Source organism: Artemia franciscana, chromosome 5 (assembly GCF_032884065.1).
Source record: "Artemia franciscana chromosome 5, ASM3288406v1, whole genome shotgun sequence".
Classification (NCBI taxonomy): domain Eukaryota; kingdom Metazoa; phylum Arthropoda; class Branchiopoda; order Anostraca; family Artemiidae; genus Artemia; species Artemia franciscana.
Window position 1 is genome coordinate 23,564,346 of NC_088867.1, and position 17,064 is coordinate 23,581,409.

Here is a 17,064-nt window from a genome sequence, read left to right on the forward strand (position 1 = left end):
ATTTGGATGCAATTATTCTCGCACTAACAAAAGAGTGCAGAAAGCTTATAAGAATTAAAAGTGGTGCTAGTGTTGGTAAAAACATGAATGTCATCTAGCGTTGTTTTTTTTTGGCATTTTTTTAGTGCAAAAATAAAACCAAATTAGTATGATCAGAGTTTTCATTCTTACTTGTCCATACCGCATACGTTTTGGTCCATACGCTTTAAAATTAAGTGCATGACTACAGCGTTTATAACATCCCATGCAAAATCTAATGTAAGTTAGATCTCATCTAACGGAAGAATTTTGCCTAAGTTCAAAATATACTTTTTAAAGAAAAAAGAAAAGCTTACCTTTTTTTTATTGACCATATAAAGTGAAGCCAGGTTTTTTTTAATTAGGAATCCCTATATTTATGACAAATAAAAGATATATTTACACTGCCTTAGCAGTAAATAATTAGGAACGATTTTTGACGTAGTTTTTACCATTTAAACTGCACATTTCTAACGCAGGTATTGTCCAATATCAGTAGGAAAAAGGACCATTCATAATTTTTACTGTTTTTAATAAAGAGCCTCGAATAATGAGTCTCATATTGATATAACTTGCTAATGGTTTATCTGCATAGTTTGGGATAATTTTGAATCGTATTATTTATATTCAAAGGCAACGTGGAAAATCAACAGTGTCCTTTTTGACGAAGCTCTTGGGGGTTCTGTCAAGGCTGGCCTCTCACAATGGATTTGCATGGAGGCTGTCTTAGCTTCAAGTGGACCTAGGGCTGAACCCAGAATGCTTGGCCGACTCCTGCCGTGGCTCCATGCTCCTCCTGCCCCATTCCAACAAGGGTAAGTAAGGTCATAGTGGCTGAAGTTTAAGCTTATCAGATAGACATAGCTCATTATCATAGAAATTTCAAGCAAAGTGGTTTTTTGTTGTTTATAATTCGGAACAGTGTTGTTGGACAAAATAAATATCATGTATATCCGAACAACATACATGATATTAAAAAATTGCAGCTTGTAAAAATTAGTACTTTCCAGCTTTATTATTTGCATTATGTCAATTCTGTTGTTTCTAATCTAAGCGTAGAGGGAGGTTTTTTTCTAAATCTAGCAATGTGATCCCAGTTTCTAGGGCTATGATGAAGAAAGGTTACGATGGCTAGGTCACGTTTTGCGCACCAAAAATCTTAGGTTATGAAAGATCCCGTTTTTGGCCAACCATCTGGGGCCAGGTGACAAGCAGAAAGTCCTTGAACGGGGTGAGGAGAAGTCGTTTTGAAGGATTTAAAGGACAGCCGAGCCTCATAGGTGGAAGGAGCTTAAAGATTAAAGGTTTGATTATATTGGGGGGAAGAAGGAGGCCTGCGTGGCTGCGTTGGCCTCAGTGGCCTGCTGCAGTCATGAGTTTTTTGTATTAGAAGCAGATAGAACAAGTTTTTATCCTTTATTTCTATTTTCGTCTCATGTTGGTTTTTAGGTAAATCTTAAAAGAGTGAAGGAATATTTTAGTAAATTATCAAAAAGGGAAATTTATAAATAGTTCGTATCTTGGCGTTTCTCTTGCAAAATATTAGTTATGATGCTTTCTATCTGGAATTGGTTTATATTGGCCTGTTAGATTTTGTTTAGCACCCACTTTTTTAGACTGAAATTTACTTAAATTGATTAAATTGCTTAAAATTATGTAAATGTTAATAATATTTAGCACAATGGCAAGAAGGAAGTCCTTGAACGGGCTGAGGAGAAGTCGTTAGTAAGGATTTAAAGACCAGCAGGACTTCAAAAGTTTGGGAATTAGGGAGTGCCATGTGCACTCCCTAATGGAAGTACGCATGGCCCCAAAGAAAACCAGCTTCCAGCAATGGTTTTACCGAGATGATTTTTGACCGTCTTTTTTGGCTTGAAGTGTTCATAATTGTTATAGTATGATATAAGCGTGTATCTACAGCAGCATTGGAAGGTTCAAAATCTAAAACTATGTAAATTTAAATATTAATGGATACAAAACAAAATCAATCTGTACTTATTTTAAATGAAACATGCAATGTTTATTTTCGTACTTAAGTGTTTTTTTCCAATCTTGTAGTCCAAATTCACCAGCAGTTATTCGTAGGTTTGTCAGAATACACCTTATGGTAATATAGTATTTCTTAAAATTGAAGCTTAAATTTAAACTGTAACTTTAATCTTAAAGTTGATTAAAGTCAACTTTAATCTTAAAATTGGTTATAATTAAAGCTTATGTAAACGTCAATAATTTTAATACAATGATTTTTACTTTTTTCTCTGCCTTGGATTGTTCATGGTTTTTATGGTTTTACGTATGTGTGTCTTTGCAACAGCTTTGGGAGGTTCAAAATCTAAAACTGTATAAAGTAAAATGTCAATGTATAAAACACAAAATCAATGTGCGCTTGTTTTTAAATAAAACATACAATTTTTGCTATCGTACTTAGGTATTTGTTTTAATCTTCTAGTCCAAATTCACCGGCAGTTGTTCGTAGTTTTGTTGATATACTCCTTATGACTAGTACTGTATTTCTACTTGGGCGTCGTGAGAGCGGACTAAACTCTGCGTCCATAAGATTTTTCACCTCCTTCTTGATGAACTTCGGCTGAATAGGGAAATCATTTAAATGGACGTGGTCCTGCTATTTGAAGACGCTACATTTCCTTCTAGATGGTTTCTCTTGATAAATCGATGTGTTTTAACATATTTCAGTTATTATGTTCATCGCTTTTCTATTAGAAACTGAGCCAGAAGCTGTATTACCAATTCTAGGTTACTTTAGAAGGTGATTTATTATTGTTTGTATTTCCTTTCAAAAAATTTAAAATTTAAATTTCTATTTTTAGACCAAGAGAATACTTGGAGTGCTTGTGTCATATTAGACTTATATCATGGCTGCTAAATGGTGCTCTAAGACATTTAGCTACAATGCAGCCATCGAAAGACACCTTATCAGTTAGTTGGATGCCAGTACAATTAGACTCGAGTTGCCAGCTTGCTGAACATGTTCAAGCCATCATGGCTGGCTTCGCAGAGCAGTCAAAAGCGTCAGTATTGCACATGTCATCCCTATTTCATGCTTTCCTTCTCTGTCAGGTATGGTATTATTTTTATTCGCTTTCTGAAAAGTTACGAAGGTCACTTTTTAATTTTCATCAAAATATTATAAATTAGCTCTAAGTTAACAACATTTAAGACTAAATGTATTTCTATAAAATGATTAATGGCCAAATAAAAAAACCGGGCAAATTTTACTTTTTTATTGCTTCTCTGTAGGACAGAAAAATCCTGAAAAAGAAATTCTCAGATGAATCTTTAGAATAAAATCTTATATTCCATGATGATCTATTGTTTTCGATAAAAATAATATTTTATGAAAATATTTTTCTGTGAGTTTTTGTCATTTTTTACTGTTGTTCTTGTGGAGAGTTTCAAACAGATTTTGACAACGACAAAATAGTGTAAAAACTGTTGAGGCAAACATTTTTCACATAACTTTTTCTTGAAAATAAAAAGAAATATACTCGATAGACTCAGCTAGAAAGTATGAAAAAATTGACTTAACTGAAAAGGGAATTTTAATGATGAGAAGAGATTTTTAAGCATTTCTGAAAAGCACCTGAAACCCTTGAAAGATGACGCCCCACTGAAACAGAAAGCACACTATTGTAATTGTCATTATCGTCCTTAACCGGAGATTTACTGTTCCTCAAGTTGAAGAACAAAAAAAAACTCATTTATTGCATGGGTAGTACTGAGGAGATGGGTTGGTCGTTCGAAATTCTAATATTTAAGAAAGTTTGGCCTTTCCATGTTTATTTCTTGTCTTTTCCTTGTGTATGCTCTTGAGTTGCTTAAACTCCCACTCATTGATGACAACAATACCCCAAGTCAAAGGCTGTCGCTCCTGTCTCTCCATATGGAATTGTGTTGATTATACGAAACCTAAGAGGAAATTCAGATTCTCTATTCCACCGAGTGCGTACTAATCTATTAAAACCAGTTGCTTCGTATCATAGAGCCTCTTACTTACTTGATCAATTTGTCTCTGCAGAAGGGTACTTTCCCGGAAAGTCTAAAGAAAGCTAGAATTGTTCCTTTGCACAAAGGAGGTTCTCGAGCTGATCCTGCGAATCTTAAATCAAGTTCCATTCTTTCTGTTTTTTCAAAGGTTTTTGAAAAGCCCATGCAGCAGCAGCTACTCCAGTTTCTAGAGTAAAAATTATTTATTAGCATTGGAAAAGACTAGTTAAATAATGGTTAATAAAATGATTTTTATATAAAGTATCAAATATAAACAGATATAAATAAACTAATTTTTTTGGGGGGTATAATGATGAGGCGGTTTCCCCTGGGGCAAAAGGCAAAGGGCAGGAGGATAATTGGTAGTTTTGTTGGATAATTGAGAGGTAAGGTTGTTTCTGAGAGCAAGCCGCAGTGACCACGCTGCGTATTATGTTTAAAAGGTAACGATTGGGAATCGCGGCTTCCAGGGATGGACTGAGTATTGTTATTATGTTTAATTTATTTTTTGAATTGATAATAAACCCCATTGATTGATTGATTGATTCATAGTCACTCACTAATGGAACTCCTAAAGATTTCTGGACAAAAATCACAGCCAAGAAAGAAGAGTGGAAAGGAAATTATTATCAGAATCAAATTGTCCTCGCAAAAAAGTATTTCCATGGAATCTTCGTTCTATAGCATTTCATATCCTAACCTAAATTTTTTCATCGTTTTTTTTTTGTGTGTAATCGTTTCCAGCGCTGTTTTGTCTTTCATCGGATAAAATATCATTGTTTTTTTTTCTATTGCTGCAATAAGTGATATTGTTTTTCGTCATCAGACAGACTAATACTTTGTTTTTTTTTTTTTCGTAGCCTCAAAAATTGCATCATTTTTGCTGTCATCGACAAAGTGCCATTGCTTTTTCGATCATCTTAAAGATTATCTTTTTGTGTTTTCACCTTGTCACCTATCATCATTGCAGCCATTATCATTGCGTAATCACAAGAATACACTGAAGGAAGAAGGTGACAGTGTAAATTTCTATTAAAATCAAAAAATAGTAGTGACAATAAAATGACAAAACTTACTTTTATAAAAAAAAATATAGTTCTATGTGTTTTTATGATCTGGCATTTTTTTCATCGCTTTTTCTGTAATTTGCTTTTTGGTCATTGCTAGAAGTTCCATCGCAAGAAGTTTCAACGTTCTTTCGGTAAGTTAACAAAATATCATTGTTTTACCTGCCATTGCAAAAAGTGTCATTGTTATTTTCTGTTGTCTGACAAACTGCCATTTTGTCTGTTTTTCAATAACAGTCGTTATTTTCATACCAAATTATCAATAATTGCTAGTGTCCGACAGTAGATTTGGTAACTGGCGCTGATTCAGTTCATTGGAGAATGAAACAAATACCCGATTATATAGTCATCATACGAAACACAAGCAGTGATTGCCAAATTTTTCTATGGTAGGCACACCAATGGAAGTTGGAACGATTATGATGGTGGAATAGTCAACGAGATAAAAATTAGAATTGGGCAAGCATTACCGGCAGTCAACAAACTAAATCCAGTAAGATGAAGCAAAAAATACTACTTGCCCCTAAAGCTCTGTCTATTGAATAGCAACGTCATACCCATTCTCTTTTATGCAAGTGAATTCTGGAAGCTGAATATCCAGCTGGAGAAACGTATCCTAGCATTTGAAAATGTCTGCCTCAGAAGAATTCTTAATATTTCTTGGTAGGACAGGGTCATGAACGTAGTGATCTGCAGATGAACAGGTTAACCAGTAGTAACTGATCTCTTGAAGCAGAGAAGATGGACCTATCTTGGTTATGTCCTCCAAATGCCAGGAGACCGTCTTCCGAATGCTGTCTACGAGTGGCAACCCGAGGGTGGGTGACAAAGAGGGTGACCGAAACATACCCTCCGATGACGGTACGACCAAGACCTGCGAAGTGCTGATCTGTCATTACAACCACAGTGGGAGGACATCACCACTCCGAGACATCTGGCGGGGCTCTTTTGATGCCCTATGTGCCACACCTGGCCCTGGAGGAACTAAGGTCTAAGGTAAGGCAGGAAGTGTCGTTGTGGAGTGTTACTTTTTTGGTCATCGAAAAAGTATTATTTTTTAATCTTCATTGCGAAAAGTTTAGTCGTATTCTGTGTCATTTCATAAAGTGCTGACAGTAATGGAAATATATCGAAAGAGAACAGTTTAATGAAATTTAGTTACAATTCAAAGCAATTTAAAGTGCCTGGAAGCCACCTCCTTTGAACGTTCCTGTATTATAGTACCACGCGATCACAATCGCGAAAGAGTTTGTCCTCAAGAATCACATCCAGGGATGAAGGTTGTGATTGAAATTTTAGACACCTGTTGGTATGTGTCAATTTTTGCCTGTTAAAATTTTAGCCAATCAGAGACGACAAGTTTTTGGGCCTATCTTAGGTGTCATATATCGATTTGACTGAATTTTTGTCTTCGTCGAGAGCCTTATGCTCCTGTCAATATGCCATGCAAGGCTCAAGCTGATCGGAAAAAAACAATTTTTGGGCAATTGTCACATCAGTAATCGATACAACTGAATTTTTTTGTTAAGGTCCACTTTCCCCAGGCTGTTTGACATGTCACTGTTTTGTGAGCCGGTCAAAGATGGCAAACTTTTGGGTTTGCATTGGGTATTACCAATCGATGCAATCAATTTTTCTAAATTTTTTAGTCTGGATTGGGGTTACCTTGTCCCTGTTTACATTTTCTGAAAGTTTATACTGATTAGGACAGCACAGATTTCTGGATTTTCTTGTGTCGTACATTGATACAAGTCATTTTTTTAATTATTTTGCTGTTCATTGAGGTCTTCTTTGCTCAGTCTACATATCCCTTATGTTTTGAGTGGATAGAAAAAATGATATTCATTCATGTCTCCTTGTTCTAGTCAAGTAAGTTTCAAGCCAATCAACCCATCCCCCTCCCAAGAAAAAAAATGGAAAAAGTGTCAAAATCGCTTTGGAGCCGCTTTGGGAAGTAGTGAATCGATATAGCCAAAGTTAGTTTCAATCCTGTTTCTACGTTAGGTTCTACGTGTTCCATTTTTCTTAGGAGCAAAAGTATTTCTGAGTTTTTCTTTATATATTGGAGTACCCTTGACACAGGCACTGACTGATATGTTTTAAACAGTTCTAAAAGAAAACAGTTTGATGCCCTTTTTAGGGCAATATTTTCAGGCAAAACAATTTATTTTCAAATTTGTATGCACTAGATTTATCTTGACCTAAGGATATGATGGTTTGAGTTTCCAACCGATCAGGAAAGCGAGTTTCTTCTTACCCAGTTTGATGCCAATCAGCTTTTTTCTCCAGTTTTTTTTTTTTTTTTTGTATGAGGGTCTTTTTAACCCAGGTATTAACAAATATTAATTTCAGGAACAAAATCCTTCTTACCACCCATTGTGAAATTTCAGCGACTACTAAAGAAGGAATCTTTAATATTCCAAGTTAAAAATTACACCCAAACAAATTTAAACCAAAGATTCTGCTCCCCAAAAAATATTACACCCGTAGCTGCTTGCACCTACAGAAGATGGTGCCAAAACACATGTACCCAAACCTTTAGATATCTTTTTCTTTCTTTGCAATTCGTTATTGTTTAATATTTTGCCTTGTTTAAGTTCGCTAACCCTCCTACCGAAATATATCTTTCCTATGTGTTTGTCACAATCTTCTGTGGATTATTGTCCCCATAATACTTTTTTGCAACGACACTTTTGGAATAAAAAACAAATGATTAATGCAAAAAAAATGTGAAAAGTGGTTGTATATATATATATATATATATATATATATATATATATATATATATATATATATATATATATATATATATATATATATATATATATATATATATATATATATATATATATATATATATACTTACATTAAAATGTGAGAATTAAAATTAATAATGTTTTTTAAAAACTTTCTAAAAACAGGCCTAGCATCCTTACTTCAACGAAGTTCAACCAGGACCCACCCTTACGTTGCATCCTTACTTCGCTATTTTCTTTTCCAGTACAATTATTGCAATCACACTTTTAGCAATTAGGAAAAAAAGAACGGCTCACAAAGGGGCGACAAAATGATTTTGTGGTAAAGTTGATACAGAACCATTGATTTTCCTATGAAGCGCTAGACGGCATCTTTTTTTCTATAAGAGGTTAGCTGTAGTTTCCAACCTCTTTAGTTTCTTATAGTCTTTAGTTCAATATTGATTGAACTAAAGCCATTTCTTAAGAATGGGAGACCTGAGAACTCCCAAAGCACCCTTCCAGTGGCTACCTGAAGCATTAAGGAAGAGAAGTCGTCCTAAGAATACCCTACATCGCATAAACCAGTCAGATCTCCACACTCTTGTTGCTTTCCTCAACCCGAATAGAAACAATGCTGCTAGGATACAAATATGGCTTGAAACCCTTTTTTGATGCCCTAAGTCTCTCTGCAAGTACAGGAGGTTTTTCGGTCTAAGGTAATCTTGGACGTTAGGTAGTCTTGAATTATGTTATAGCAAGGGATAAATTAGATATCGTCTTAATTAAGTATGTTGTTCTTCTATTTTAGCTATGGACTGTTTATCTGGAGCAACTGGGACGTTGTGGCACTTCCGAGAATCATCTGACGTGCCAAACCGTGATTCTGGATTTTTGGATCAAAGTAACTCCCTCTGTTCTTCATCTAATTGCACATTCTAAAACAGTAAGAAAATATTTTTTATAGTTTGTTTTTATTCTATTTATATAATTCTAATTATCATATTTTGCAGTTCGTATTTTTTCCTGTGAGTTGTATATGCTTTTTTATATCAATAATGTTAAGACTGCACAGATCTAAGTTTTTAAATTACTAAGACGGGAAAAGGCAAAAAAAGAGAAATAGACGAAATTCTGAGCCGACGTTTGCGGTCTAACTTCAGCATCAGAACAAAGATGCCTAACGGAAACGGAAAAAGATGCCTAACGGGAACTTACCATATCAGTATGATAAACTATAAAAAAGAGAACAAAAAATAGCGAGAAACAAGTGTGGTAGCCCTTTTTTCGGTGCTGAAGACAGATCTTGAACATTGATCCTCAATTTCTCCCATTTTCCTGCTTTTATTGCATGTAACACGTTCTGGTGCTATGAAAGCCTTTTATTTTCTTGACGGCTTGATTGTCTAATTTGGTCTCAATATATAAAGATAGATTTAGCTGAACATATTACGCAAAAAAATAAAATGATAAAAAAAAATCCAATAAAAGGAAAGATCTTATAGTTTTAAAAGCAACCTGAACAAGGTCACACTATTTGGTGGTGTGAAAGGTTGAAATATTAAAATATTTTTCGTTTCAGCTAAGTTTAAAAGCAAATTTTTGGAAGTTATTTTCGATAGAATTTTGGGTCATTTCCCCCACCCCCTCCTACAAGCTATTCTTTGATAGAAGAGAGAAGGTTTTAAAAATTATCGAAAAAATGGACGAAAGCGAAAAACCCACAAAGGGTGAGAAAAAAAGGTAGTCCAGAGATAAAAAGTAAATATTAAATACAAACAACAGAGAGGAAAAGGAAAACCAGAAGTCTGTTTCATTTTCATTCAGATTGGTTTTATTTCTTTTTCTATCAACAGTTCTCCTTCTTGTTGTTATTTCTTTTCTCTCTTTTGTGTAACGTTTGTAATTTCGTTTCCTTTATTATTTGATAACTTTTTTAACCTTTTTTTTTGTGGTTAGAGCTAAAGTTGTTATTAGATCAGCTGTACAAGTTGCTATAATTTGTCTTTGCAATTTTGTACCTCTTATCTTATTTCATACTTCTGAATCTTTAGACGTCTCTTTTTCTGCAGCTTTCACGATTTCATTCCTTCTCCTGTCATAATTCTGAGTTAGGAATGAATGACAAATAAATTGTCGATTTAATGAAAAGCACTAATTTCAACTGAAGTTCTGTCTTGGAAAAAACAAAAGCATCTTTATTCGTAGTTGTAGGTAACTATTTTCATCCTATTTGCAACCTTATTTGCAAACTTGATAACTGGACAGGAAGAATTTCTCAAGAATGCGAAGCGATATTCATCCCTTTTATGGCTTTTAGGTAAAATCTTTCAATATTTATTTGCCAAAAAAAGTTATGCTTGGCGAGAAAGATACTTTGAACTTCTTAGCCATTCTTTTTAAAATGAATCCAGTGCCATATGGCCATGGGAGACTCCAAGGACATGGAGAATGTAGAATGGATGAACCCTTGCAGGATTCGTCTCTTAAAAAGAGCACTAGATTTTAGACTTTGCAATTGAAAACCCCTCTCTTAACTTTTTATAATTATTAGCTCTTTACGGTGAGGCTCGAAGAAATTAAATAATGATAGAAGGATGCGAATCGCTATTTACTAATTGAATAGTAATACGAAAACTATGATATACAAGATTTATGAAACTTATGAAGTAGGACTAGAGAAACGAGTTGAAATTTTAAGTAAAATGAAAAAGCTTAAAATATTTCATAGTTTGCTTTTATTTTTCTTTGGTTCATTCACGGTTTTATACCTAAATGGTTAACAAATAAATTTCTGTTCTTGCCTACTTAGGAATCGGAAGCTAATCAGGTATCTTTCATGCTTGTTTGATTGAGAATGAAATTCATTTACCCCATTATATTTTTAAAAATGTCAATAAAAAGAAATTGCATACAGAGTTCATTGTAATTAGGAACGTGAAAACCCGTTGTAGTCTCTCGTTTTTTTGTTGTTTTTTTTATTGTTTTTTTTTTATACAAAAAGAAATGATGGTCTGTTTTTTCCTCCTCTAAGTTCTGCTTTTATATCCCTAAGTTTCTTTTACTGCTCTCCCCAATGTTTCAGTACTGGCTCAATACTAACCTTTCAGTCTGTCATTACCTTCATTTATCTAGTTTCTACTGTTTTTGACTTGTAATTCCTTGGAATGAAACTGAGTAAATAGGGTAGTTGTTTCATTACTGCTTTAGTTTTATTTAATTCGTTGTAACTTTATTTCAAGATAGTTTAATTTGAAGCTTCGATCGGTATAGTTGAGACTTTTTTTTCTTCTTTTTTTACGGATTGTAAGGTAAAGTTTTACTGCATATTTTGAAAGATATATAAAGTAAATCCCATATCACTTGCATTCAGTGTAACCTTACCGTGGTTTTTGCTGTATGTAGCTTCACGAAAAATGCTGGGTAAGTCATAAACAACTTATTTTTGTTGAAATAATTGTAGATGTCCATAGACTTTATATTTTGGAAGCAATGAAAGAATAGTAAACATAATCTAATGCCCTGTTAAATTTTGTTTATATCTTCTTTTTACAAAATTATATATATTTCAAGACTACGTGCCTTTAATTTTCCCTCGTCATGAAGTATTTTTTTCCTGTTTAGGTCTGGTAATTTATGTTTACTTTTTTGGATTTATTAAAAATGCCACTAAGTAATTTACCCAGGGATGGTCTACCCATTTTGAAGGAGGGAAGGTATGAAGCTTACCTTTGAAATATCATCTAACATATTTTCTTCGACTTTGCTTAGTTGGCTGCTAAATCCTGATTGTAAGGCAACTGATGAGGAACCGGAAATAAACTGTCCACATTCTGGAAGAATACTATGCGGTACTATGAAAAAGGGAAGAAACCGTTTATTCGAGCTGGTGGACGATGTTTGCCCCCTGATGATACTTCCCCCCGCGGAAAATACCCCTCCCCCGGAAAATATTCTCTGGAAAATACCCCCATGTGGAAAATACCTCCCGTGTAAAATACCATCCGGAAAATAACCCTCAGAAAACAGGCTATCAAAATTTAGAATTTTATTTGAGTCCTTTTTTTTTCATTTCCGAAGGAATTCTGGTACTTGTGTATTATACGCCACTCACTCAAGTTTGAACTATGTAAAACTCGGGAACAAACCGGTTTCTTCGTTGGTTTCTTTCAGCTTAGCGCAGGACAGGACAAATGTAAGTAACAGAATATATGGGAAATACGTAATTTGGGCTATTTATTTACACATAGGAGGGGAGGGCTGAATTATTTGGACAGTTTGAAGACAGAAAACAATTTTTACTTCATAATATGCAGAATAATTGTACCTAACACATTTTGCATGCAAACCCGCTATACTCTACCCCTCCCTCCTAATGTGCAAATTTATAGCCCAAGTTTGTTTCTGAAGTAACGAAGAAACTAGCGAGAACCGGTTTGTTCTCGAGTTTTACACACAGTGTTAACTTGAATGAGTGGCGCATAATACACAAGTACCAAAATTTCTTCTTCCTACGGAAATTAAAAAAAAACAAAACTCAAATAAAATTCTTCACGGGGGGAGATATTTTTCGAGGGTTATTTTCCGCGGGGGGGGGGGGTATTTCTCGAGCGGGGAAGTAGTCGTTGGGGGGGGGGTTAAACGCCTTGAACTATCTGTGCTAATACAAATAACTTCAAATGGAATAATCTTGTCCTTTATGATGATCATAAACCTTGAACCATGGTTGGACAGCTAGAAGTTGTCCCTACAGTAATTTAGTGTATAATTTACCTTCTCATTTTTAGTACCAAGTACGACTATTTTAGTAAACGGGAAAAAAAGAATTAGATGTTTGGCACTTCAACGTGGTTCTTATAATAACGTTCACTGGTAGTGGCTCACAGTGCTCAGGTAATTTCAAAGGGAAAAAATATCGAATTCCCGAGTCATTAGCGGTGTGAACAAAAGTCCTCCGTCAAATTTAAAAAGTATACACAGTATCAAGCATGATACACACGAATAGATAATATTGACAGATATTCTTCATCTCGGTGTTTGTGGGTACGAGTGTACGATAATCCTTCTACTTTTTTGGGGTCAACATTCAACCGAAAGTAGTAGTTTATTTCATAAATTTGAGCTGAACCAATAAGAAATAGGCATGTTTGGGGAAAGCTCAAATGACAAGGGGTGTTTTCTTAGTGTTAAATCGTCATTTTCCAATATTAGGTGGGGGAATATGACATGCGAAGCGAGATAAGGTTATAATTGAATAACCTGCTGAAAACTTTGGCCTCACGAATGTATGAAGTGCATTATTCTATCCTGATTTAGGGCCCTTTATAATAGAATTGAGCAGTGCTAGCAGCGGAGTCGGTTGTGTGGAGGGGGAGTTCATTCCCTCCGAAGATTTTTTTCTAGATTTCCCGCCTATATTGATGTCCCGAAGATTTCCCTCCCTAGATTTCGAATATTAGGCTGTTTTGTTGTTTTTTTTTCTCATTGAAAAAGCAACAAAATTCTCCCCCGTGTATTTTGCAAACTAAACCCCCCCCCCCTAACTATGTTTTCGTGAATTAATGGAACTTGGCACTAGATAGCACTTGAGATTTTCTTCTGGGTGTTCGGCTTGAACTCTTAGTTTCTCAATTCTCATGTAATCTTTAGTTTAAAGCACGCATGTCTAGTTAGTTTATGTTCTTTTTGCTTCTTCCTTTTGGTTTCTCTGCTTTTTCAAGTTCCTTGGCGTGATTCTATGCTCTACTACTAGAAGATCCAATTTAGTAAATCTTGTTTTTAGAATAGTTTTTTTTTCAAATGCAAATTAGGCATGACTAAGGATTCATTCACCTTAAAGCAAAAAAAACTGCTTATTCTTATGTGTCCACTTTTAAAAGAAGAATTTAATATCCTTTTATTAAAACTTATCTTATGTAGATATTCTTCACCGTTAAACTGGATTGACCTTTTAGCAGAGAAAAAAAAGTATAAGTACGTGTTTCAACCATCGAATTTAGTTGGCCTATAGCTTAACCGATACCAAAAGATTCGAAGTATTTTAAGAGGTAATATGAAGCCGCCTGAAAAGTGTCTTTACATTAACTTTTGTTTTCTCTTGAGTATTAGCTAACTTCTTCTTTAAACTAGAACACATATTTGCTTAAAAGTATAAACAAATGTAGGGCTAAATATAAAATTAGATGTTTTTAAATATTGTTTTTAAAGGAAAACAGCCCTGGGCAAACCAAACCATATTATTTTTGGATGAATTTAAACTGGATTTAAATTGAAAAGATCCCTTAGTTTTGTCAAAATGACTCTTATAAATTTTACTATTTGTCTCAAATATCCGAAATAAACAGGCTTACTTTTAATATGTGAAAGATAGCTATATAATAAATATGCCAACGTTTTACTATGTAAAAATAAATCTCAAACTAAACTCATCTATATAGTAGAAATAACTCACTGAAAGTGATGAAAATAGACCAGTAAATATACCGTATGGTGTTTTTAGATGATTCTTCTGTGGTAAAGCTGCTTTGAAATCTGTTCACTTTCGCCTTGCTTTTTATGGCACTTGGTATTAACCAAGTGACATATAGCAGTCGCCAATTCTGTCGGTCTGTCTGTCTGTCTGTCGGTCGGTCTGTCTGTCGGTCCCGGTTTTGCTACTTTAGGCACTTCCAGGTAAGCTAGGACGATGAAATTTGGCAAGCGTATCAGGGACCGGACCAGATTAAATTAGAAATAGTCGTTTTCCCGATTTGACCATCTGGGGGGGAGTGGGGGCCCGGTTAATTCGCAAAATATAGAAAAAATGAAGTATTTTTAACTTATCAGCGGGTGATTGGATCTTAATGAAATTTGATGTTTGGAATGATATTGTGTCTCAGAGCTCTTATTTTAAATCCCGACCGGATCTGATGACACTGGGGGGAGTTGGAGGGGGAAAACCTAAAGTCTCGGTTTTGCTACTTTAGGCACTTCCAGGTAAGCTAGGACGATGAAATTTGGCAAGCGTATCAGGGACCGGACCAGATTAAATTAGAAATAGTCGTTTTCCCGATTTGACCATCTGGGGGGGGGGGAGTGGGGGCCGGTTAATTCTGAAAAAATAGAAAAAATGAAGTATTTTTAACTTGTGAGCGGGTGATATGGATCTTAATGAAATTTGATGTTTGGAACGATATTGTGTCTCAGAGCTCATATTTTAAATCCCGACTGGGTCTGATGACATTGGGGGGGAGTTGGAGGGGGGAAACCTAAAATCTTGGAAAACACTTAGAGTGGAGGGATCGGGATGAAACTTGATGGGAAAAATAAGCGCAAGTCCCAGATACATGATTGACATAATCGGAACTGATTTGCTCTCTTTGGGGTAGTTGGGGGGGGTAATTCTTAAAAATTAGAAAAATGAGGTATTTTCAACTTACGAACGGGTGATCGGATCTCAATGAAATTTGATATTTAGAAGGATATCGTGGCTCAGAGCTCTTATTTTAAACCCGACCGGATCTGGTGACATTGGGGGGGGGAGTTGGGAGGGAGAAACCTAAAACTTGGAAAACACTTAGAGTGGAGGGATCGGGATGAAACTTGGTGGAAAAAAACACGAGTCCTAGATACATGATTGACATAACCAGAACGGATCCGCTCTCTTTGGGGTAGTTGGAGGGGGGGGCGTTAATTCTGAAAAATTAGAAAAAATGAGGTATTTTTAACTTACGAACGGGTTATTGGATCTCCATGAAATTTGATTTTTAGAAGGATATCGTGTCTCAAAGCTCTTATTTTAAAACCTGACCGGATCTGGTGACATTGGGGGAAGTTTGGGGTGGGGAAACCTAAAATGATGGGAAACACTTAGATTGGAGGGATTGGGATGAAACTTGGTTGGAAAAATAAGCAGAAGTCTTGCATACGTGATTTACATAATTGGAACGGATCCGCTCAATTGCGGGGGGGGGGGTGTAATTCTGAAAAATAAGAAAAATGACGTATTTTTAACTTACGAAGGAGTGATCGGATCTTCAAGAAACTTCATATTTAGAAGGACCTCGTAACTCCGATATCTTATTTTAAATCTCAACCGGATCAAGCGTAATTGGGGGGGGGGGCAGTTGGGGGGACCGGAAATCTTAGAAAATACTTAAAGCGGTGAGATCAGGATGAAACTGGATGGGAAGAATAGAAACCTGTCTAAGATACGTGACTGACATAACTGGACCGGATCTGCTCTCTTTGGTGGAATTGGGGGGGGGGGGTAATTTTGAAAATTGAGGTATTTGTAACTTACGAAAGGGTGACCAGATCTTAATGAAATTTGATATTTAGAAGGATCTTGTGCTTTAAAGTTCTAATTTCAAATTCCGACCAGATCCTGTGACATTCGGGGGAGTTGGAGGGGGGAACCGGAATTCTTGGAAAACATGAAAATTGGAGTATTTATATCTTACGAATAGATGATCGGATCGTAATGAAATTTGATTTTTAGAAGGAACTCATGTCTCAGAGCTCTTATTTCAAATTCCGACCAGATCTTTTGATATTGTGGGGATTTGGAGGGGGAAATCTTGGAAAAACACTTGGAGTGTAGGAATCGGGATGAAGCTTGGTGGATAGAATAAACAAATGTCCTTGATACGTGATTGACAGAATCGTACTGGATTCGCTCTCTTTGGGGGTGTTGGGGGGAGGGGTTCAGTGATTTGGCGAGTTCGGTGCTTCTGGACGTGCTAGGGCGATGAAAATTGGTAGGCGTGTCAGGGAGCTGCACAATTTGACTTGATAAAGTCGTTTTCCCAGATTCGACCATCTGGGGGGCAAAAGGGAGAGGAAAAATTAAAAAAAATTTAGGTATTTATAACTTACGAGTGGGTGATCGGATCTTAATGAATTTTGATATTTAGAAGGACTTTGTGACTCAGAGCTCTTATTTTAAATCTTGACCGGCATTAAGCCTCTTATTTTCCTTTTTAAATCAATCTATTGATCCATAGAATTTTGTTAGAGCTCATACCATATGATCTCTTGGCTCTTAGCTCTTCTCGCCTCGTCACAAGTGCCATATGAGCTCTTAGCTCTTGTTCTTTTTAGATATCTCTTCTGAAACTGCTTTATCATAAATCCTCCAGTGAATCATAACGAATACGCTTAATTTCCAAAAAATGTTGTATTTTCAAATGATCTTTGAATAGTTGTGTTCAATGTTGAAGAAGAGCTTAGACCTTAGTTCCTTCGGAGCCATTACTGGC

The 17,064-nt window shown here is 35.5% G+C and overlaps 1 protein-coding gene across 1 annotated transcript in view; it reads left to right on the forward strand.

Moving 5' to 3' along the window:
• The window catches only part of LOC136027128 (protein unc-79 homolog), a gene marked incomplete in the record, with an annotated part of 218,865 nt that overhangs the window by 195,983 nt on the left and 5,818 nt on the right, over nucleotides 1-17,064 (forward strand). The window contains 4 exon segments of the mRNA XM_065704088.1: nucleotides 652-833; nucleotides 2,847-3,096; nucleotides 8,637-8,771; nucleotides 10,638-10,655. Coding sequence (XP_065560160.1) covers nucleotides 652-833; nucleotides 2,847-3,096; nucleotides 8,637-8,771; nucleotides 10,638-10,655 — 585 coding nt within the window.